The 24548-nt window shown below is 37.2% G+C and overlaps 1 protein-coding gene across 2 annotated transcripts in view; it reads left to right on the top strand.

Annotated features, from left to right (window-relative positions):
* KCNN2 (potassium calcium-activated channel subfamily N member 2) overlaps positions 1 to 24548 on the top strand; it is a 69803-nt gene that overhangs the window by 15035 nt on the left and 30220 nt on the right. Inside the window, exon 3 of one of the 2 annotated variants that reach the window (XM_075740482.1) lies at positions 4987 to 5405. The exons of the other annotated variant lie outside the window; for it this stretch is intronic. Coding sequence (XP_075596597.1) covers positions 4987 to 5405 — 419 coding nt within the window. The remainder of the gene's footprint in view (positions 1 to 4986; positions 5406 to 24548) is intronic. 2 annotated transcript variants of the gene reach the window in all.

The raw sequence follows: 24548 nt of genomic DNA, 5'->3' as shown, positions 1-24548 counted from the left end.
TTCTCCATCACATTGGGAAAGAAATCTTGATACCTTGGACTGTCTTTTTTTTTTTTTTTTTCCTTTGTAGTCCTTGGAGTTCAATTCTTAATGCCATTACCTCCATAGAAAGTTACTGGGTAGAAAGAATGGCATTTTCAGGAGCAGATCAAATTCTTTGGGTCCTTGGAGCACATACATATATAAGGAGAGACCTGTATGAAATGAAATTAGAGAAGGCTCAAGGGAGACCTTATAGCAGCCTTCCAGTACCTGAAGTGGCCTGCAAGAAAGCTGGAGAGGGACTGTTTACAAGGGCACGGAGTGACAGGACAAGGTGCAATGGCCTTAAGCTGAAGGAGGAGAGATTTAGATTAGATTTTAGGAAGAAATTCTTTACTCTGAGGGTGGTGAGGCACTGGCACAGGTTGCCCAGAGAGGTTGTGGATGCTCCATCCCTGGAAGTGTTCAAGGCCAGGTTGGATGAGGTTTTGAGCAACGTGCTCTAGTGGAGGGTGTCCCTGCTTATGGCGGGGGGTTAGACTACATGATATTTGAGGTCCCTTCCAACCCAAACCATTCTGTGATCCTGTGAAATTATGCAAGTCCCAGCAATTGCTGAGCGCTATATTGGTCTTTTGGCATTGTAGGCTGTTGGGAGGTTAAGCTATTTCACAGTTGTTTGAGATGAATGATAGAGCTGAAAGTCTGACCAGTACCATTTAAAAATATTGAGGAATTCATCTAATATCTTTGGAGAGAAAAAGCTAGAATGAATACTGTCAGTATGTGATTTAAAACAGAAGGGAAATATGGGTAGGCGGAATTTAACTTTGTTACTTACGCAGAATATAACCCTATGCTAGTTTATGTGATTATAAATGTCCTTTCTTTGTAAAAAATCTCATAGAGTATTTGGGATAGGTTTTTTATAATGATCTGAGGGACAGATGTTAAAAGAAAAGATGTGGACAAACTTGGTAAGACCGTTGTTTAACACATACCCATTTTTTTAAATGGTTGTGGTTATGCGTGGCCTGTCAGAGTAACTAAGATGTATTATTCAGATGTATTTTAATGTAAAGTTTCTGATGCTGCATTTCTGAAAATTATGTTCACAAAGACTGTAAATGGTCTGAGCCTCTTTTATGCATCCTTTCCTGAGACAGCAAGGCTTAAACACAGTCTTTGAGAGAAGGATTTTGAGCCTGCTTAGCTATCAGCGCACATTAACGTGAAGTTTTCTTTACATGCATTGACGTACACAGTGTTTAGAGCAAAATACCAATGAAAAACTCATTTTGCACAGAGATGCCAAATTTAAATAAATACACTATGCAAATAATCATTGTTGTGCTGAAGCTAAGAACCAGACTTTTACAATCCTCTATTTAAACTGGCATTTTTATAATTGGGGGGTGGGGGGTGGTATGCATGTATACATGTATAGGTTATACAGCAGTCTAGCTTTGCCATTTGAATGAACTTAGCATGTTTCATTTGGTAGATAGGTATATCTACAAGACTTTGTGGATCAATTTCTAATGACCTACTAGAAAGTTTGGGTTTACCTCTGAATGTGGGAAAGATCCTGGAAAATGTAAGATAGCCAAGCCCTCATGCAATTTTTGTGAAAAAACATATTCTTTGACTTCTGGACTTTGCATGCAGAAATTATGCGATGCCTCATGAATTTACATACGACTTAAACCCACTAATATCTCTGCTCTGTGGCATTGTATTTAGGATGAGGAGTATAGCAGTCCTCAGAAACTTGCAGGCTCTCCAAGGTCAAGGACAGGCCTTTAGATAACTTACAGACCATTTTGTTATGTGCCTCCTGATGATGGAATAGGGTCCTTTCATCCCCTAGTAAGGGGGAACTGTGTTAAAGGCTTGAGATGTCTATCTCCTCCCACCACCATATGGTTTCAAATAATATGTATTTACTGGGTTGCTGTGTGGCAATAACTTGGCTGTTTGGAGTAGTGTTGGCTGTTTACTCTCTGAGTAACATAGTGGTCTTTTTGGTTGCATAAACATAGCCTGCTATGAATCTGTTTTGATATACTAATGATTTACAAAATTAACTTCTCTCTTTTTGTTTTAAGTAGCTTCAGGGAGTCTCTGATCTAAGTTGTCATTGTGTGCAATCTGTCTACTTTGAAAGTATTCCTCATTTTCTCATCTGGTGTTAGGTGAATTTAACAAAGTGTTATGTAAATATATAGATACCTATATAAATAACTATGATATTAGATTTATTTTTATGTGTGGCTTTACTAATATCAAGTTTATTTGAAGTTAAAGATTGATTTATGTCTTACATTTACATACCACATGCTGGAAATACATTACATAATTTCAGGTGAAAATAAAATTTTTCTTATGCAGTGCAGACCTAATAAAGATTTATGAGAGTTCTGTATTTGAAGAACCTTGCAGAACACTGATGAAGTACTTGCATTAGATTTTAACACTGAATAATTATAAGAAATATGAAAGCTATGAACAGGCATAACATCTTTGACCTTGACTGGAGTTTGTCCTTCTCTGTGGAGAGCAGGACTCAATTCTATAGGAAGAGTTTCCTCACTCTTTTATTATGCTCTCTTTCTATTGCTAGCATCATTGTCCATTCCGATAGAGAGTAGTATCTTGAAAGTAATGCACGGTATTGTAACAGGATTGACTGAGAACAGCTGAGAGGCTGTGTACGTACCCTTTAAATTGTGCTGTTCATCTTTCCTTTCTTGTCTTCATTCATTTACCTTACTCACTTTCCGAATAGGAAATGTACCCAGCCAAGCACGCAGGCATGCACAAATACATCTGTATCCTCCAAATTAAAAGTGCAATTTGCATTTAATAGGTTGCATAATTGCAAGTATAGAAAATGTACCTGAAATCCTGTTCTAATTTCTGCGTCATTTCAGTATGTCCCAATTTAATTGTTACTCACAGCCTGTTTTAGATGCCCATATTTGTTTCAGAATGTTTGATATCCATCATAGTTTGAATTTAGAGACACAGAATTGCAAGGAAATCTTCCTCATAAAAATGATTTTCAAATGTTAATATTTTTATGAAATAGAAATGTTTGTACTGGATCTGTGGTTCTTTGTGACTTTTGGTGTTTTCTATCTTCTATGTTTTCACCTCTTAAACCTCATTATGTGACAGCTGAAGACATTATCACTTTAAAATATTATTTTCCTTAGAAGAAATTGGCACTGCAGAGGTCAAGGGAAGTCGATAGGGTTCTTCTTTATCTGCAAATGTAACCCATTCCACTGAGCACTACAGAGAAACTTCTTTCTTTGTAGCATGTTAGGATTTCTTCTGCTGACAGGTAAATATGTCATCAAGTATGTATTCCATAAAGACATCTTAAAGATTTTTAAAAACTCAGTGATTAAATAACATTTTCTTCCATGAAAGTTGTAAGATCAAATTTTAATGCCTAAGTTTAACTCAACATTCTTCTATTCTCATCTTCTAAATTGAATCAGTACTTAAGGTATAATTTTTCTTCAATTGCCTTTCTGCCTATAGACTTCTTTTTGAACTCTGTGAAGATGGTACGTAAAAAGGGAGGACAAAAGACCATTGCTTTTTTTAGCAGATTTTGAAACTTTAAAAGAAATTTTTAAACATTACCAGTTTGACATGCATTTGATATGTATCTGAGAATTGAAATATTTAACTCTGTTGCTAATTTATTCTTTTCTTCAGAAACCCACACAGCATTCGAGAGATTTGATATTATCTATCTATTTTTCAGTCAAGCTGTTTACTGTTCATCTGTATTCTGGGTGTTCTAAATACCTGGACCTCTTCATAGCTGATGTAGCACTTCTGTGATCTGACTGACAGCATTTACAGGCTAATCACAAAATCAAATGCACTTGAGTGTGCTTTGAAAGTTTGGTCCTTCATACCAAATAGTACATTGGCTAACTTAAGACCAACACTCTCTTGGTAATCATACATACATACATACATGCATACATAGGCTTTCCAGTATCAATTTGCGTATCTAGTATGCAAAGTTTGCTGAATGACCACAGGTTTAGATAGTTCAAGTGATGAGATAGTCTTCTGTCACTGAGATTGTATCTTCTTTGTTATTATGAACTATGTTCCTTTTTTGAAAAGTTGCCTATTTGCAACGTCTTGCACACTGCTGCTTGCTACTAGTGACAAATAGTTTGATTAAATATTTATTTAGTAAATCGTCAGGAATGACATTTGCTAAATAATGTGAAATGTTTCAGTACCTTTGTTCTTGGGTGGTAAAGTGAAGGCCTTGATTGTGCAAGAACCAATGTGTGCATTTAATTTTCAGCTACTAGTAGACATCACCTGGCTGCCTGGCCTACTCTGATATTTGCCAGCTTTTGTTCTTCAGATTTTCAGCATGAGATATCTTTTTGAGTCTTTGTGCAATTTCTTATGCAGTTTTGCATCATACATTGATCCGTATTGGTGCATGAAGCTTGAAGAAAGCTTGGATAGTTCTACAGCAGCTATAATATCACCCTGGCTGAAGCATCGATATGCTCTAGTGCGGGCTTAACATTGCATCTGAGAAAGTATTTTTAATTTCTAATTTAGATACCCATTCTGAAAATATTTTTTAAAATTTTTCTCAATTTTATGAACTGCCAGTAAGCAATTGATTTTGAAGGGACAAGGCTTAATTGGTCCAGAGTTTTGTTTTATCAGAAATGACAATTAAAGAAAATATGAGGAATTCTTAGTAAATAATATGTGAAATATCAGTTTCATGTACAGTTTTAAAAATAGTGCATGAAAAAATTCTTTTTGTCTTAACCAGTTATGTTTCACTTCATAGTGATATAGTAATGTCATTTTCTGAAATGGCATTTTTATTTTCTTTTTAGTGGTCATTGGCAGCTCTGAAAACTGTAGTATTTTAAAATGGAATTATAACAAGGTTTGTTAATGACGTACTAAATTTAACCTTATATTTTATTATTTCAGTTGTTCATGGTGGACAATGGAGCAGATGACTGGAGAATAGCCATGACTTATGAGCGTATTTTCTTTATCTGCTTGGAAATACTGGTGTGTGCTATACATCCCATACCTGGGAACTATACATTCACTTGGACAGCCCGGCTCGCCTTTTCTTACGCTCCATCCACAACAACAGCTGATGTGGATATTATTTTATCTATACCAATGTTCTTAAGACTATATCTTATTGCCAGAGTTATGCTTTTGCATAGCAAACTTTTCACTGATGCCTCATCTAGAAGCATTGGAGCATTAAATAAGATAAACTTCAATACCCGTTTTGTTATGAAGACTCTAATGACAATATGTCCAGGAACTGTACTGTTGGTTTTTAGTATCTCATTATGGATAATTGCTGCATGGACTGTCCGAGCTTGTGAAAGGTAAGGTTGTTCTGTTTGTTTAGTTCTTTCTGTCTATTTTTCTCTTGTTTTGCCTCTTCAGTTTTGGATTCAGGGGACCTAAATACTTAATGGAATGGAGCTTCCAGATCCTTGATATTTTGAGAGTTGGTTGGGTGGTATTCTGTGTCATGGATTGTCAGGAATGCTTTGCCTTTTAATCTGAAGGACTTCTGCAGAGAGGTTTGTGCCACACTGTTTACTGTAGCATTGCAATTTGATTTCAGTGTTTTGATATAACTGTAGGTATGTTTGCTAAAATACAGTGGACAGATACCATAAAATATCTTTAAGAGTAGTTGTTGATATTCTGCATTGATATCAGCTTGCTTTTTTACCTTTTTTTGGGAGGGGGTGTGTGTTTAAGGTAAATTTATTGAGGATAAGGTAGATACGATGGCCATGTAAAATTCCAATGGAAAATATTCGGAGGGGTTTTAATTTGAGTTTTGTTGTCCTGTAAAAAAAAAAAAAAAGTGCAAAATATTGTTGGGAAGTTGGCAAGATCATAAAAGGGGAACAGACAGAACAATTACAGTAATAACTCTTTTTTCTTTCCCTAAAAATCAGAAAAACTGTATTTGAGAGGCAGGCTTTCATTCATTTCAGGAAGTTTTCCAACCTCCCCCTCCCACAGAATTCAGTGTAGGTGCAGAATAAATGGCTATTGGTGCTGACAGCTTGCACCTGAATTTCTCAAATATAGCTTTAACAAAAAAGAAATGAGCTTCTAATTGGATAGGATTGCTTAGGAATTTAAGATAGGTTAACTCTAAGGAGACAATTAGGATTCTGTATGAAAGATTTAATGTCTGGCACAGCTCTTAGATCCTGGACTGAATTTCTCCTTATTTAAGCTGGAAGATCTTCAACATATTTAAGGCATTTCTGCTGCTGGTTGTTGACCATTTTGTTTCTCTTCCTGTCCATGTTTGCCCATTTTAGAAGCAGTTTAGGGGAGTTATTTGTGACAGCTAGCTGATTTAAATCAGCAGTTAAATTGCAAACCAACTGTTATGGTTATGTTACTTTTGGAAGTTACTGCTTGCATTACTTCTCAATTTGTTACATAGAAAAATATCTTGTCTTATAAACTGAGTGTAGAGATCATGCTAATATTATAGTTCTTATTGTTAAAATTGCCAGAATTGTGGAATGTAGTTTGTTACAGTAGATGTTTTGTGTCAATGTTGTTTACTCATGTTATGGCAAGACTAATCATTTAAGAATGTTCTGAAAATGCCATGTTAACAGTGACATATTATAGTTTCAAAATATTCCCCATACTGTGAGCAGATGGAGCACTCTAGATATTGACTCAATCTATAATAGTTGTATTTTAGTAAGCATCTTCTTGTTTCAGATGCAACTAACTTCTGCAAAGCCTCTCCTCTTTGTCTGACATTCTTCACCTCTTTTCCCACCAGTTTTCTTTCAACAGAATTACTGCTTAGGAATTCCTGAGTGTCTACTCAGGCATCTCCCAAGTTGTCACTTGTGAAGTGGCTCTGAATAACTTCAGCATCCATTGCTGTCACTGTTTTACATATCGGTGGATGATGACGACGATGACGACGATGATGATGATGATGATGATGATAACAATAACAACAATTTATTATTTAATGCTAATAATAATATTTAATGCTTCATAATAAAAATTATTATTATTAAGCATTAAGAAGTCATCATGTTATTAACTTTTTAATAGATGCACATTCAAAATGAAAAAGTTTATAAATCTTGTGCCTCTCACAGTGAAAATTACCGAAAAAGAACTGAGGCATTTCTGCATCACTGTGATCCTGGGAAGAAGCTTATTGGTTTGGTCAGGTACACTGAACTCAGGGTTGCAAACAAGGCTGAATTTTCTTCAACTCTCTGCTAAACTAGTAATGGATTTTCCACATTTTAATTTACAGTTGCTGTCCTTGAAGTGAATGTAATGGTTTGGACAGTAAACTGTATAGCCACTGACTCCTCTAAAACTGAAACAAAACACAACTAAAAACAAATTAAATATTGAAATATTAGATTTATATGTTTCTAGCATAATTACCTTCTGTCAGTGGAATCCAGTCCAAGATTATATTTCTTCACATTTAAAAAAATTGTTAATTTTATGTTTCAAGAACACTAAAAGGGATATATTTTGGCATTGGGAATTAGATACCTGCCTCAGATTTTCCTTAGAGTAAAAGTAAGTAATTTTTCAAATGAATGATGCTGGCTCTGAATTTCAACTACTAATTAGTCCACCAAAATCCCGTAGATCCATAGCTCATAGAGAAGTACATTTTAAAACAAAAAGCTCTCAGAATAAAATCCCCAAACCCCACACACTGGAATGCTCTTAACACTCTGTGATCTGAAACTAAACATTTCTTATTGTGTAACTGGAGACAGATGTAATAGCCATTTGTCATGGGAAAGGACAAATATGTCCGCTGAATCCATTCTGTGCTGCGTAGATGTCATAGTCCTCACGTGTCTCCTGAGATCTTAATGGCTTTGATTTGCTCAGTAGTTAAAAGTTTAGTTTACACAACGAAAATACATTTCTTTCATCTGCTCTTAAGTTGATTTTTTTTTTCTCAGTTTTAACTAGAAGAAATCTCTATTTGTTGGAATAGACTATTTTATGTACACAAAAACGATTATGAAAATAAATGTTACCATTAGCAGGACTATTTGCTATTCCGCTTGATACTACACATGAAACTTTAGTGAATTTTCATATATTCAGCAGAAATTAGGAATTAGGCAGATGTCTGGTGGCCTTTTTTTTGATGAGAGGGAATTTACATGAATGAAATTTTATAGTGTAAATGGTTCTCAGCATCCCTCTAGCACTAAGCTTTTTATATTATATAGTAGTTTTTCATAAAACTTTGTGCTAGTGGGTTTAGTATTTCTTCAGTATACTAAATCAGTTAGCTGGCCATCCGAAGTGGAACGAGATGATGGTGACAAGATTTAATAGATTAAAATATTACAATTTTGGAATGGAGATGAAACATTTTCATGCTATTCCATGTCCTTAGAGAGGGGGGAAGTCACAGTAGGCACTGTCCTTACTGTGAAGTTGTGTGTGCTCAGCAAAAGCTGTTGCTGCTGAATGACAGCCTGATTTTGAGACTATTATTCTATAAGAAGTCAGATTTTTCTCATTGCAGGCGGTCCTGGGAATAGGAAGGGAGATTTGGAAGCACCCCACTTCATAGTGAGGAAGATAACGTGGAAGAGCATCATTACTCATCTCTCTTAAAGAAAAAACCCTGTAGAGCGAGGTTATGGGTTGAGGCAGACGAGCTGACCATCTGAATAAAGACTTCACTGCTTTAATGGTCATCTGTGTGATCACTTGGTATATGCTGAAGTAAGGCAGGACATGTGTCTTTCTCAGTGCCTTAAAGGCTGTATTGTTAGCTCCCTGAATGCTAATTATAGCAAGTGACGCTTTGGGTTGGTGAGCAAGGTATTTTCCAGGATTGCAGTTTAAGGTCATGCATGAGGGCAGAATGTGGTACAGATAATGGTGGTGGACAGCTAGCTGAGTATAAACGGTTTGCTAGTGCTGCAGAGTAATCTGTCTGAGGGAGCTTGGGAGGAAAAGATGGGGAAAGCACGGAAGTGGTGTTGAATACGCGATGCCAGAAACTCTTGCTTTTTTATTGCTCAGGTTTTTATGTCTGTTTGAGGGGAAGATTACATTACATAGGTTTTAATATCTGCCTTTTAATTGCCAGCATCAGTATATTGCTGTCTGTCATACATGGGCTTTGTATTGAAAATCTAAATTTTTTATTAGGTCTAATTCAATAGATGTTTGTGTTTATAACATCTCTAAGGCACACGATCTAGAACACTTAGGAATATGTTACTTTCATATATGAATTATGAGCCCTGTAAGCAGATTACTTTTTGCAGCCTGTCATACTGATCTTGTAACTGAAATAGCTCAGTGCATGGTCATCAGTTGTTTATAGCAGTTAAAATAGAAATATTCAGTTTCTCAAAAAAAGAAAAAAGGTTAATACGCATAGCATTATGTCATTGAAAAGTCTGACAAATTAGCTTCGCTTTTCTGGAGAAGACTTGTGTCTGCTGTGATCTAGGTTATGTAGAAGGTAGTCACTCTTGTTGATCTTCTATTTTTTCTGTGCAAATGAAGAAAGAACCTTGCCTTCTGAATGCATGCATGACTATAATGTGCCCACGTATCAGGGCAACATGAGCCACATGTGGCCACGTTACACTCTGGTACGTCCGGAACAGCTCGTATCACATGCCTGGAGTTACTGCGGATTTACAGCAGCAGAACTCAGAACAGAAGTGGATTTTCTGTTTCCCCAGAGAGCACATTTTTGGCACCATTTTTGGTTCTGTTTGTACCTCTCTCTAACTTCTGGCAATGAAGTCAGTTCAGATTGAGTTGTTTGTTTAATCAGCATCTTTCTCCCATCAGCTTCTGCTCTGTATTCTTTCCTTGATTTAACAAAAACAAACAAAAAAAACCACCCCAAAAAATCCATCTGTGTGTGAAGATTAAATCCTTTTCTGCTGTCTGCTCATTCTTGTTTTCTACAAATAAATAAATATCTGTCTTAATTCTTGGAAATATGATGCCATCACAAAGCTTCCAGTAAGCAGCTCACACATGACAACTGCTAGGCAAATGTTAAGGGCTCATTTGATACAAGCAGGTGGATGCACTGAGACTTTCAGTTGTAATTCATGCAGGAAAAAATGTTTCTTAGCTATCTAATTTCCTTATAGTATGTGTTTGACTTCTCTGGTTGGCTTGAGGACCTTATTGTACACTGCACGTGTAATCCCAAGGCCACAGTCTGCTGCAAAATTGCCATTAGCAGTCTCTGCAGTGCCAGTGTGAAGGTTCTTGCTAGTAGTTTTAAAAAAAAAAAAACAGCAAACAAATCAAGCTTGGGTATTTAGTTTTAAACCTATTTTTAGCCCCAAAAGCTCAGAAGCAATGATGTATTATTTTTATTTTTTCTAGCTAATATGTCTAATTCCTGTCAATGGATCAAATAATGCTTGTGTATTGACAGTGCAGGCCGTTTATCACAGTTTTTTACCTTCTCTTGGCTCACTGAAACCTAAATGTGCTACTTGCAGTTAGGTTTCTCCTGAATGGTGGCAAAAGTTAACTGTCAAATATTCAACACAACAGTCATCAAAAATGACCCATCATCATCTTGACTTGAATTTGTGCTATGAATGAATGATTCTCTGCCTTCTAGGCTTAATTCCTGATTTTGCAGACTAAGTGTAGATGAACTGTAAATGTTAGGTTACTCTTTTATAGGATTTACATTTCAAAGCAACTCATAACTAAACCAAGACGTAACTGGTTGCATTTTCATTGCAAATGTTATCAATAGACATCAGATATATTGTTTTATCAAACAATGAAGGCAACAAGGGAGTCTATCAGAGCAGACATTAGTGAATGTCTGATATGCATAACCCAGATCTGAAAAAGAGCAATTGATCCAAATAAAAAAATGGTTTGCTAGGTGTATGCAGAAGGATTAGTAGCTAAATGATGTCTTCTTCAGCTGCTTGAAGACAAAACAGTTTATGTACATTTAATGGAGGAAGCAGAGGCACCTATCTGATGCATGTAGAGTTTGACCGCTCTTCTTTTAAATTCATATTTTCCTCCCCTTTGGAACAATGCTGTTTGTGTATTCTTAGCAAAAGAATTTTGGGAATACAAGTAAGAACATATTCTTCAGTTTGGATTTATAGAATTAACCTTATAGCTATGGAAAGTAACAATAACTGGTGCAGCAACTCAGTGGATATAGTCATCCCTTCACAAAAAATTATCAAGCCAAGATGGACTGGTGTTTAGTGCAAAAATAGCAGAGCCAACTTGTGGGAAGGGAGTGTAAAAGACAAAAAGTAAAAAACAAGCACAAAAAAATCTCTGTGCTTACTTAAAAAATATCTTATACCTGTTTTTCAGGGTCATCTAACTAGAGCAGGAAAACTTTTTTTTTAGGTTAAAGTTCCTTTTATTTACAAAGGATTTATATGTACAGCAGTAGTATGAGAAGAGAGTGAAGTGGAGAAGCTCATGTATAGCTCCACCGTCTCATAAGAATGGTGAACAAGGTGAAAACTATTTCTCTAAATGCAAAAGTCTGAAGAGAATGAGAATCCCTACAAAGGACTACGTACCTGCTTTCAAGGACAAAATTCTTTTTCATTGTGGTGGGTTGACCCTGGCTGGGGGCCAGGTGCCCACCAGAGCCGCTCTATCACTGCCCTCATTAACCAGACGGGGGAGAAAAGGTATAACGAAAGGCTTGTGGGTCGAGATAAGGACAGGGAGAGATCATTCTCTAATTATTGTCACGAGCAAAACAGACTGGACTGAGAGAGGAAATTCATCTAATTTATTACCAAGCAAAACAGAGTAGAGGAATGAGAAATAAAATCAAATCCTAAACCACCTCCCCCCACCCCTCCCATCTTCCCGAGCTCAACTTCACTCCCAGCTTCAACCTCCGACCCCCTCAGCGGCACAGGGGGACGGGGAATGGGGGTTACGGTCAGTTCATCACACAGTGTCTCTGCTGCTTCTTCATCCTCAGGGGGAGGACTCCTCTCATTGTTCCCCTGCTCCAGCATGGAGTCCCTCTCATGGGAGACAGTCCTTCACAAACTTCTCCAACGTGAGTCTCTCCCACGGGCTACAGTCCTTCACGAACTGCTCCAGCGTGGGTCTCTTCCATGGGGTGCAGACCTTCAGGAGCAAACTGCTCCAGCATGGTCCCCCATGGGGTCAGAAGTCCTGTCAGCAAATCTGCTCCTCTCTCCACGGGTCCACAGGTCCTGCCAGGAGCTTGCTCCAGCCTGGGCTTCCCACAGGCCACAGCCTCCTTCGGGTGCCTCCACCTGCTCCAGCGTGGGGTCCTCCACGGGCTGCAGGTGGAATCTCTACACCCCCTCATCCTTCCTCCATGGGCTGCAGGGGGACAGCCTGCCTCACCATGGTCTTCACCACGGGCTGCAGGGGGATCTCTGCTCCGGCGCCTGGAGCACCTCCTGCCCCTCCTTCTGCACTGACCTTGGTGTCTGCAGAGTTTCTTACATCTTCTTCCTCCTCTCTCTGGCTGCCGAAGCTCTCTCTAACTGTTTTTTCCCTTCTTAAATATGTTATCACAGAGGCGCTGATTGGCTTGGCCTTGGCCAGCGGGAGGTCCATCTTGTAGCCGGTTGGCATTGGCTCTGTCAGACATGGGGGAAGCTTCTAGCAGCTTCTCACAGAAACCACCCCTGTACCCTGCCCCGCCCCCCCCCCCCAAGAACCTTGCCATGCAAACCCAACACATTCATTAATCTTGAATCTTTAAAACGTAATTCAGGGAACAATCTTTATTCTGTTCCATAAGAATGGTTGTATGCACTCCAAATTCTTTCAGATAACAGAGCAATTTATGGAATTTTTTTAATCATTATTTCATTACTGGATCCAAAGATACATTCTCTGGTCCTTGCATTTTGTAAAATGTGCAGCTCATTTTTTTCCTTTCCATTTTAACCAACAACTTAAACTATTTTCCTTCAAAGGGAGTCAAAACTATTTGCCATAATACCTTAAAAGCAGTCCTTGGAAAATATGATCATATTGAAGCAGAAATCAATTTCTCGTCACTTCAAAATATAATTTGTTGCTCCAGTAGCTTAATGTATTTGAAAAATGCACCCTGAAATGGGGATTTAGGTTTTACTACTCATTTTCTTCTGCTTCTTGATCTGGATATCAGGCCACAGTAAGGAGTTTGTATCATGGGTATCACTTCAGTACTAATAAATGGGCAATACGCTGGCTGAACTCTGGCGTTAGACATGAAATAGTTCTTTTGAGTGGAAATTTTCAAGAAATTCAAGTCTTCCTCATTTTGGCCCAAAACACAGGAATTCTCATACCTGATAGTAGTATTTCTGTAAAACTTCAATGGTATTTCTGGACTGAAATCCAGATACCTTTTTCACTTTTATTTATACTGATTTATTTTAAATATTTTTATAAAAATACCCTACATTCTAACATTTGTAGTATGTTTTAGACATTTGTATTTGGATAACTGAATCAGAAAGAATGCATTATGATTTGGTTTTTAAAAGAAGCTTGTTCTCCTTTTTCCTCCATCATTATCAGTGGGATGTGCATGTGTTCCTGGGATCTCAGTGTTCTCAGATGCACACTGCTTACTAACAATGACTTTGGAGTTAGGGCCATGATACATGACTTTCTTTCTTAATCTTTTAACTGTGCAAGTGTTGGTGTGTATTGGCTACACTCATGCTTCCAAAACCAGTGATGTTATACTAGTTCAGAGCTTGTAGGCTGATCAATCAAGAACATTCCTGAATTAGAAAACAGAGCATGAATCTACTTGCAGTTATTTTTCTCTAAAACAGAGTGATATCCAATATTTCTTTTTAAACCTTGTTCTGTGTTAAATGAAATACATGGGCAAAATTCCTGTGGGTTTCCACAAGAGAGGTTCGCTGAATTGAAGTATGTTAATGGAAAACTGAAACTATCAGTGCAATGTGAATTGGACAAGTATCTAAAATTATTTAGGTTGCAAACTTCTGGGTCAGGGGCTGTCTTTCCTCTGTGTTTGCACACTGCTTAGCATAGTGGTATCTGAGAATAACACTTATATATTTGGTATTGCAGTACTAATAAATGTAATAATTTCTAGTGAGGACACTTCTGAAAACTGGTGACGTTCAGATGAAGATGAACGCCTTCATGTGTTGATATAGCAGTTCAGGACGAACTGTTCAGTTTTGATCGATGCTGACCGTGCTGACAGCTTACACTGAGAACACTGCCCAGGCAGGAGTAACACCCAGCTAGCTGGCTTGTGTTCCCCACAGGGACTCGCTGCCCAGAGTGGAGAAGGCTGAGGTGAGAGGCTCTGTAGTCTCACTTGCAGAGGGGAAGCTTGGTTCATGTCAGTCTGGGCGGTGGGACCTTAAATCCACTATCTAGTAGGGTCAGTCAGCTGTACTCCTGTTAGGTGTGTGCAAGTGCTGTGCACAGCACTGTGCTGCAAACACAATCAGGTTGAGCGTGGTACTAAACTGGGGTGTCTGCGTTGATCTTTCATTTATGGCATCTGTGACACAGCACTTAAGTGTATCTTCTGATGCCAAGCTTGACAGCAAAAGAGATCAGTCCCTAATCACTGGGAAGGTGCAATGAAGGTAAAAAAAGAATTACAAATGTCCCAGAGTAGCAACTACCTGAATAGGATAAGAAGAGAAATAGTAATAGATGATGTCACTGCTATGGGGCTACTGCCTGGTTTGGAACCTGATGCAAAATCTGTGGAAGCCACTAAACTTGCATTGACTTCAAGGCCTTTGATGATGGAGCTAAAATGATTTCATCCTGACTGTATAATCATGCAAATCATGCCAAATTGTTGGGATGAGCCTCGGGCACAAAGTTAAGTATCAGTTGTAAGGAATTGTGTACAGGTCTGAAAATAGGTTTTGCAATGCTAGGAAGTAGGGATGCATGGCAGAAGAAAAGTCTGCAACCGCTGTCACTGGCATCAGTGTGCATGAAAAGCAATGTTATCATCAGCTTAGAATATCTATCTCAGTGCGCATTTGTGTGAGAGAGAAATAGAAAGGAAAAAGGATGTCTGGCAATAACTACAAATAAAACAGCTGTTTTGGGTGGGGTTTTTTGTTTTTAGAAGATTTATTTATTCCATTAATTCACTATGTCAAATAACATTGACTTGCAAAGGACTACTTATAAGGTGAAAATAGCAGTTAAAAACAGCGTATGCCATCTTTGAAACAGTAAAACATACTCTAATACATAAAAAAGAAATCACAGAATGATGAAAGATTTAACTGTAGGACAGAAGATTTCTGTTAACATTAATGTCACTGTAGACTTCTGTGATAATCATGATCACCTAGAAGTGTAAACAAATGATTCACTTACTTAATATAAAGTGAATGGGATTCATATTGAGGGTATACCAGGACTGCAAGATTGTGTCCAAGTCTTAGGATTCCAATGATGTGTTGTTCTCCAGTGTTTATTTTATTATGATGACATAATGCAGGCATGATCATGTTAGAGTATTCTTAATAATCGTAAATTTGAGTATATACCAATGTAGTTCCATAGCATTTGTTTTGTCTTATTGGACAGACTGCGTTAAAAATATTTTGCATTGTAGGCAACTTCATAGTACAAAGCAGAAAGGTTTTAAAAACCTAGGAATTGAGAGTTGTGTGGGCTGAACAAATGAACATATTCTTTGAAAGATCAGGATTTTGTATAAGAAGAGTAGGATGCTAAAAATTAGCTTTTCCAGAGCCATCTCTGCAATCCAGGGGTTTTCACTTACTACGGCTATGCTTTAATTTCCTTGCCTATAATGCTGTCACCCCTCTTTGGGGCTGATTATTTGGGCATCTTCAGCAGGTGCAAAGTGACTCTACAAGCAGGGTGTGCAAAGCTTGAAAGTACAAAGCAATTATTACTAATGCACCTGGAAGCTAGCTGGAATTTAGTGAACTACTAGACTAAAAGTGTGGACACTCACCACCCCAGTAAGAGACCAAAAGAGCCTTTTCTGGCCTGCTGGTGAAGGTCAGGCCTCCACAGCTCCCCGGGACGGTCCTTTGTGCTGCTGTGTTGCCACCTCTTGCTGTGCTGCTGCCATTGATGGATGGATGATCCTCCCTGGCTCCAGCCAGAACAACCAGCCTGACTGGCCTTCTGGCTTTTTCCTGTAGGACTTTATACCGTTCCACATTGGGGATTGATCTCTTGAGCTACTAACTGTCCCTTTCAAGCAGAGTTTACTTGTTAGAGTAAAATTTAGTGATTATGACCCAAGGCACTTCTAGCTTATGCACATCCATTTTGGAACACGTTCTTCATTTGTAGAAAATTAAACATTTGCATCTTGCTGCTTGAGCAGAGTAGCCAAACTTCCATTTTATTTCATCCTTGTATCTTTGGTTGGGTGTTTCTTTCTTAGGATCAATAGCAGACCAACAAAGATATAAAGGACACAGTTTCAGAGTAATATGCTTCTGGTCATTGTCCAGTAGACCAAACAGTTGAGATGTGACTAAAAAATCTTTAAAATTGGGGCTTAGCTGTCAAAACCTATGCAGGTTCGAGCTGTGACCTGGTGATCTCATGCTCTCATAAAATAAGTCAGCTTGAGCCATGAAAATCTATGTTCAGTAATGGGTACTGATGGAATACTGGTGCTAAACTATCTAGGAGTTAACAATTCTGTGATATGGAAGTGTAATTTTTTATAGGACTTAAACCGGTGCCTTAATATAATCTCAAAAGTCTGTGATTTTTTTCCATGAACATGAGAGATAATAATATTAAAAAACTTAGCTGAATTACCTTGTCTTTGCGAAAAGGACGACGAGCCAGTAATGCTTTTCTGCCCTTAGTTTGCTGCATATTAACTGTTCCATGCTGTCTGGATGTTTTTGAAATGAAACAAAACAGCAAGGAATCAAAAGATATTCTTGGCCTAGCTGACTGTGTAAGTGTTAAACAGAAGAATTTGATATAGAAGGAAGACAAAATACTTTAGTCCTATTGCAGCTTGATGCTGATTGAGAGGAGAGGATTTTGGCTGAGCTCATTTTCCTTTTTTGGCTTGTTTTCTACTGCTGCCACCTCTCTAGTAGGTATAGGATGGATATAGGACATGAAATCTAAAGGGGGAATGCTGTTACCTCTTTTCAGCTCTGGAGAAGAGCTTGGAAGGTATTTTGGTTTGTAATAGTCATGTCAGAAGGGTCAATGGCTTTGTTTTGAATTCAGTATTTGGCTATCTGAGAGGGAAACTTAAACATGGGTTTATAAAACATTGCACACCGACTGCTGGGTTTGCAGTGGGTTGGTGGTAGGAGAATGTGTGCTCTGTGCAGGTGCTGTTTGACAACTGCGCCATCAATTTGCTGCTTCAGGTTTGCTTTTGGTAGATACAGAGGGATGATGTTAATCTTTGTCCTGCATTTTTTGTTGTTACTGAATAACCTAAATTTATCAGTTGTGTAGACACTTAGTTTAATTGGCTGGACCTGAGAATTGTCCAGAATGTGTTCTTTGCTGACCTTAGTGTCAGTCCAGGGGCTGGACTGCATATTTCCAGGCATGCAATAGCGTATGTGGGAAATGACCTTGCAAATTATTTACGTTAAGTAATAGTCTTCTGATAAAAACCAATTAATCTCTTTACTGAATTTCAGAATGAGGATACTTGATATTCTAATTCCTTGAGTAAAGACTGATCCTTTATGTATTTTATACTTTAACAAGTGCAGTAGATGTAACCTGCAAAGCTTCCCACAATCTGAAATCATAGAGGTGCAACTTTGCCTGAAATTGAACAGTGAGATTTCAGATCAAGTATTCATGACCAAATGTCATTTCCTTTTGACTTTGTTTTTAATCATTCATCTTTTCAGAAAGTCATCATACACCTTCAGACTAATGAGCTTCTAAAATTGTAACCTTGACTGTTTAAACTTTTTTGTTAAATTGCAGTCTTTCACAGTAGATTCTTTCCAAGGTATTCAAAAGCAAATTATATGTTACATTTACTTAATTTAACACCAAAGATGCTTGTCAACTCTCAGTAATACTTTTCTTCCTTTTCCAAGCCTACCAGCATTTACCAAGAAGTTGTGTGTGATAATTCTTGATAATACTGCTTTTAGAGTGGTATTTGCTCAAACAGTTGAATCTCCTCACAAGCAGATCACATTGGTTGCTTTCCTTGTTCTTTGTGTGCTGGCAGGCAGAAGACCTGCTGACGCAATCAGTGTACCACAGCAGGACACTGTTGTCCTTCAGTGATTGTATTTCTGATAGCAAGAAGTATGATTTCTCTTGTTTTTGTGAAAAAGATCTAGTACAGATAATTGGCCAAGAAGCTGATGCTGTGGCCTGATGTTGTAGTGTCTGCTGGAGATCCAACTATCTGCACCAGGAACTACACATTTTATCAGTTTATTTTCAGTTTCTTTCAGAGAAAAACAAAATTTCGACTAAAATAATGTTAACATGTTTTTAGTAGGATCAACCCTAATGCTTTGCTGTTTTTCAGGTAACCAGCAGTAGTGTTGTGAGTAGTATGGAACATTGAAGTGAAGGTTTTAGTATACCAACAAAAGTATGCTAAATGTATCCACATAATGTATAAATTCAAAAAAGTATTAAAAAGTGGAATTTTTTAGCGGAAAATACCATTGTTTATTGATATAGAAGATGTTCTGTTTGTTAAAGCATGAAGTAGAGAATCCATCCTACAGTTCTGTTGTGACCTTGAAGAAAGTCACTTTAGTTAAGCCCTTTGTGTTTATTCCATGCAGAGAATTATATCTACTGTTATTGTTTGGTGTGATGTCCTTATACTGGGTAACAAAATGGTTTGAACTTACCCAGCAAAAAGTCCTGTTAAAGTATGATCATGGTGCTAATGCTTTTACATTGTTTAAAATTGTTGTACAGGTAGGGATGCAATCTAGCTATAGCCATTCTGAGGAGCAAGAGGAGGGGTGTAAAAATGGCGGAAATGCTGTTAATTCTGTATGCTTGCATTTTGCTTTCTCAAGCTTTGGGGAAAGATATTCAGAAAATGTAGGCCATCCCCTGCGGAAGGCTGCATGGCTGTACTGCGGCTCCGCACATATTCTCTTCAGTCACGACTCCTAAACCTAAAGGAGAAATTGACTGCAGTTGAGTGGCATGGAAAGGTAAGATTGCAGATCTCATGTATTTCCCAGGAATTTTTAATCCATATTCTTTGTCCTTTTCTTGAACTCAAAAGTTGCAATTTAGAGAAACCTAAGATTTTTTTCTTCTAAAGATGAAAGATAATTTTACTTTTAGTCACATCTTTTCTTGAGTTCTATAAAAGGTAACACTCAAATGTACTTGAACTCTTATAGGAAAATTTTTAGTCTATGTTAAATATGCCTTATTTATAAATTTTTATAATGAATATTTTGTAGCTGCAGAAATACAACTTAGGTATAAAGTGTTCCCAACTCTACTAGAATGAGACACACATCTTCAGTTCAGTGTCTAGTCCTCTTTTTCCTCTCCCAAACCAAACATCTTCTACTGAGTATCTCTGACTTGTTTATTCGTTAATGTTGTGGACTTTTGCTGATGGAATAAGGTGTCTTCGATCTGCAAGATGGTGGTCATTACTCATTTAAAATGAGGGGCAACCCCCCCCCAAAATAGTCTCTTTTTGTTAGCCTTTGTATTGCTTTCAAATTATAATCCCAGATACTTTTTATGAAGCTGGACAGCTGAAACAGTTAAGATACCAGAAAAGTTTTAGCTCTGAGGTCACATTTGGAGCTCTACAAATGCCTGTGATTATTTATTTTTTTCAATTGGATTCACTTTCTGTGGTATATGTAAACTCTTGCAGAAGGCCGGTTCTGCCAGGCAAGTGATAGGAGGAGGATTAATAGCTCCCTAAGGGCAGCATTCTCCTTGCTAGAACTAGATCTGCTTGTGCATATACAATTGCCCATGTTTGTCCCATCAGTGAACTCATCTTGTTTCTACGGCCAAGACAGCACTGTAAATTAGATTTTGAGTTTGTTTAATATTTCATCTTTCTGCTCATTGACAGTCTTTGTGAACCATTCCAGAGTCTGAAAAAGGAAAATGTAGTAACAGTTGAAATTAAATCTAGTTTTCATATCAAGCCAGTATAGTCACAGACAGCATGCCCAAATTCACATGTTCCCATGCTGTACATCCTTAGCTAAGCATGACCCATTCGTGTGTTTTGCTGCCTTGAATCTTGACCAGAGTTGAGTTTAAGTGTGAAAGTCATATAGATACCTCATACATCTACTGTATGAAATGTATAGAAATTACCAAAAGAGGAATTAATAGGCATTAGATAATTTCTATTTTATTAAAAGATTTTTCCAACATGTTCAACATGTAGACTACAAGACACATGCTGTAAGTGTAGACAGTGCAAAAGGTAAGATCTGTTGCCAGTCCATCCAGGCTTCTCCCCTCCAGTACAACACAGGGTGACAATATGTAACTGCTCTTTCTTGCTGAAAATGTCACCTGCTCAAGTTCCTTCAGAACACAGAATTTCATTTCTTTCTTAAGTGCTTCACAGAAATTAAAAGCTGGAAAGCCTTGAATGAAGGCCAAGATATCAGGCCACAAAATGGTCTTGGTAAAAAAGAATTTGGCAGTAGAAAGAACTCTTGTCATGTGCATGGTCTTTAGAGAAAATACTTAAAGATGTTTTTTCCTTTTTTCTTCTTTTCTTTTTTGGTAAATGTTTGTCATCAAAATGAGGATAATCCCTACAGTGTAAGTTAACTTAAAAGTTATTCTGTCCTGAATACAAACAACAAATTAGCTTGAAAATGCAAAATTAGCAAAACCAAAAAGCCTGATTTTAATCTTTTTTTTTAATGAGAAAGTAGGGAAGAAGGTAAAGAGTCAAACTTCATATAATCTCACACTCCCAGTATTACAGAATTTGACAGCAACATGACAAGGCTTAAAACAGAGCAAAGAAAAGCCTAACTGCATCTAGCATTTTTAACATGCTATGGTGAAGGTCTCTTAAACATTTTCTTTTGGGGGGCATTTAGCTGGGCAGTACTTCTGTCTTCAAATCTGGCACTGCAGAAGTCTGTATAAGCAAATGAGGATGACATTCCTTTATTATCATCACCAGAGTTAAGCACTCTGTACAGCTGTGTTATGTTTCTGATAGCCTGACTGAAACTGTGGTATTTTCTCAGCTTCCATTTGCCTTGAGAGACTTGGGACAGAAGCCTGTCCCATAGTTGATCCATGTACGCACTCATTCCACTGTAAGGTGTATGGTACTAGAGAGACACAAAAATTTGTCTTCTGTGTAGATAACCCTTCTTGAACCCTAGTAAATGAACATCTCCAGATTAATCACAAAATTCCCCCTGAAGTATTTTCCTAGCCTTCTGATCGGTTTGATGAAAAGAACAGAATTGAAAAAAGGAGAACACTTTTTTTTTTTTTTTTTTTAATATTGACAGTCTTATGCTGAAGTTTCATACATAAAAATATAAGAGGAAAATATTTATGTTACAAGTGCTTTCCTTGTTTCTTTTGCTATATAGCAATATAGAGTTATGTTTTTATACTTCTTTATGTTTCATAACATTAAAAGTACTATACTGTCCCCAGGACATCAGTAACAAACTGTTAGTGAAATTTGGCACAACTTTCAGATGGCTCTCAAAAGTACACAGACTTCGGGTTTGGAATTGTCTTTATAAATATTCAGTAAAATCTGTCTAGTTTCAAGCAGTGTGACTTATAGAAGCTAAACTCAATACAGCCTTTCCTTTTCATACAGGAAACTAAAATATATTCAAGGAATAAGTACACTTAAGCTTGATTTAAGTTAAGCATATGGCTCCAGCAGTGTCTGTGATACAGGGTGTAAGCCTAGTACCAAATCTGAGGCTGTCAATGCATTTTTTTGACTGACCACAAGCCTCCACTCTGATCCAAAGTTAGTTTAAAAAAAATTCTGCCTAGATTTTGTAAAATGGTTGCTTGGAAGCTGCTGTGCTATATAAGGCAGTTTTATTCTCCAGTTTATCCAGAACATATGTTTTGATGAATCTGTAGGTTTAGGGGTTTTTTTTGTTGTTGTTATTTCTAAAGAAAATGAAAATGGCTTGGGCTTTTTTTTTAGTTGTCTGTTTCCAATATTCATTTCATTAGAGAACATATGTATTTGGTAAAATTGTTGATATTCTCATGAAGTTTGGACCAAAAAAAAGGCAAGCTTTATGGCTGTGAGCTTGTACTTCATTCTTTTTTATGGAGGGCAACACATCATCTTCTGCTGTAGAAAACCAAGATATTAAAAATATAGTAATTTGCATGCCAATAAATGAAATTAGTTTCATGAGAGAAAAATATATTCAAAGTGCTCAGTTTGTCAGAAAGTCTTCTCTGACTCCTCTTCTTTTCTCCTCTTCTCTCCTCTCCTCTTCTTTTCTCTCCCCTTTTCCCACAGAAAGGAGAAAAGGAAGGCTAACTTTTACCTAATTCTGCCATTTTATGTCAGAAAAAAAAGGATGGGCTTATTTTTAAGTGCATAATGATTAATTCAGTTTCTAGTTTATAAAAGTTCTATTTCTGAAGGTTTTTTTCAGCAACAGATTCTTCAGACATCAATTCATTCTGATGCTCTCTAAAAAAAAAAGAGAACAAAATACATACCTTTCCTCCTTCTGAGGGGGGCTTGTGTATAAAATAGTAACAAGGTGTCTCCGGAGAAAATGCAAAATGCAAGATAGAGGAAAAATTTAGAAGGGAATTAGTTGCAAGTGAATATAATGAATGATTCACAGTAGAGCTCATTAAAAAACTCTTTGATTTGGAATGATGCATATTTCTATCATGACACAGCTTTAACCAATGCTGTTACACACTTTGAAAAATAACAAACCTTAAAAATAAGAGTCATTCCTACTGTATTGACAAATTTCAAAGCTTATACTGTGCAAAAAACCCTCATGACTGCAGAAAGGAAATATACACACATGTATACATATCTTTTAAAATAGGAATGCAAAGTGCAGTACTGAAAAATAGAAGTTTTCCCTCAAGATTGCTTATGTCACTTCAGTTTACTTCTTTTATATTCATGCGTTATAATATTCTTTTAACTGTGTATTTATAGTAGCTTCTTTTACTGAACCTCATTTAATAAAGGTGATATACAGAACTACAGAACTTGCAGCTTTGGGTTCTATTTCAATTAGTCGATATGTTTGCGGTCTTAATACTTTCTGGGTAACGTTGAATTTTGCTTTGAAAGCAGAGCTATTATTTACTCGAAAGAGTGGTTTGTCAGGGATTGGAACGGACATGTTCCCTTCTCCAGCTCCTGTCCAAATCCTTTTAGGCAATAGATTAAGGAGTCATGCTTTCTCAATTGTGAATTCAATTTAAAGTTGAAATAATTTCAAAAAGATGTTCCGAGATACTTTCACAAGCTATATCCTAACAGGTAGGGCAGTGAGATGAAGATGTTGATGTGAATCAGGTTTATGCTTGAGATGAGACATAAAGGGAGTTTGCTCCCCAGGGTGAATGCATCATTAACCCACTAAAGTTAAAAAAGGGTATCAACAGGTCCTTTTGCTGTGCATTGTGGGAAGTCTGATCGGTTACTTGTTTCCTAAGAATTTTTCCATCCATGTTGCTTCACATATAGATACTGAGGCATTTAAAGGACTATTTTGCTGCTTCAGGACATGCTGCTATTTTTGGCAAAGTGAAGAATTTTGGTGTTATGCAACTTTTGGATGTCTAATTTAAGAGATTTATTTTTAAACATACATGTCTTTATAGAGGACTTTGAATTCATTGGGTTTTTGTCACTTTTGGCATCCAGGCTAATCGAACTCTGAAGTACGGAGCTGAAAGCTCAGAAGGTGAAGACTACCAAAATAATGATAAACTGTAACAAAGATGGTTAGCTTCATGCAGGAAGTCTGTCAGAGAGCTATGAAAAATTAAAATGTGATTTTTTTCAATTCCAAAAAAAAATGAGGCAGAAGTTTGTATGACAGTATTTTGTGCTACAGTTGGTCATCCCTGGAGCAGAGCTGTACTTTGCACTGAAAAAAAAGGTACTAGTGTGTTTTTGTGAAGACTGAGAAGTAGCATATGATCATGGAATTCTGGAGTGCATTGCAATACAAAGTTCATGAATAAAGATTGTTCCAGACCTTACAGTTTTGGTGCCAACAACCATTAGAGCCTGAGTTTGCCTCTTAGCACTTGAACGATATGAAGCATGCTTAGTTTTTCTGCACAGTCTGGACATGTATGTAGGAGTTGGGAAAGGCTAAAGAGTTGAGTTTTTAAAATCTGAAGGCAACCTTGTGAAACATAAAATCTGTTTTTGTTGGAGACAATAACATCAAATGTAAACAAATTTCAGTAGAACTGGGAAAAGCTGAATCCCTGAGCCTGCTCCATAGCATGAAGAAGCTAGA

The sequence above is a fragment of the Balearica regulorum genome, chromosome Z, assembly GCF_011004875.1.
Source record: "Balearica regulorum gibbericeps isolate bBalReg1 chromosome Z, bBalReg1.pri, whole genome shotgun sequence".
Taxonomy (NCBI): domain Eukaryota; kingdom Metazoa; phylum Chordata; class Aves; order Gruiformes; family Gruidae; genus Balearica; species Balearica regulorum.
The sequence above is the reverse complement of the archived record's forward strand: the minus strand, read 5'-3'. Positions and strand labels throughout refer to the sequence as shown.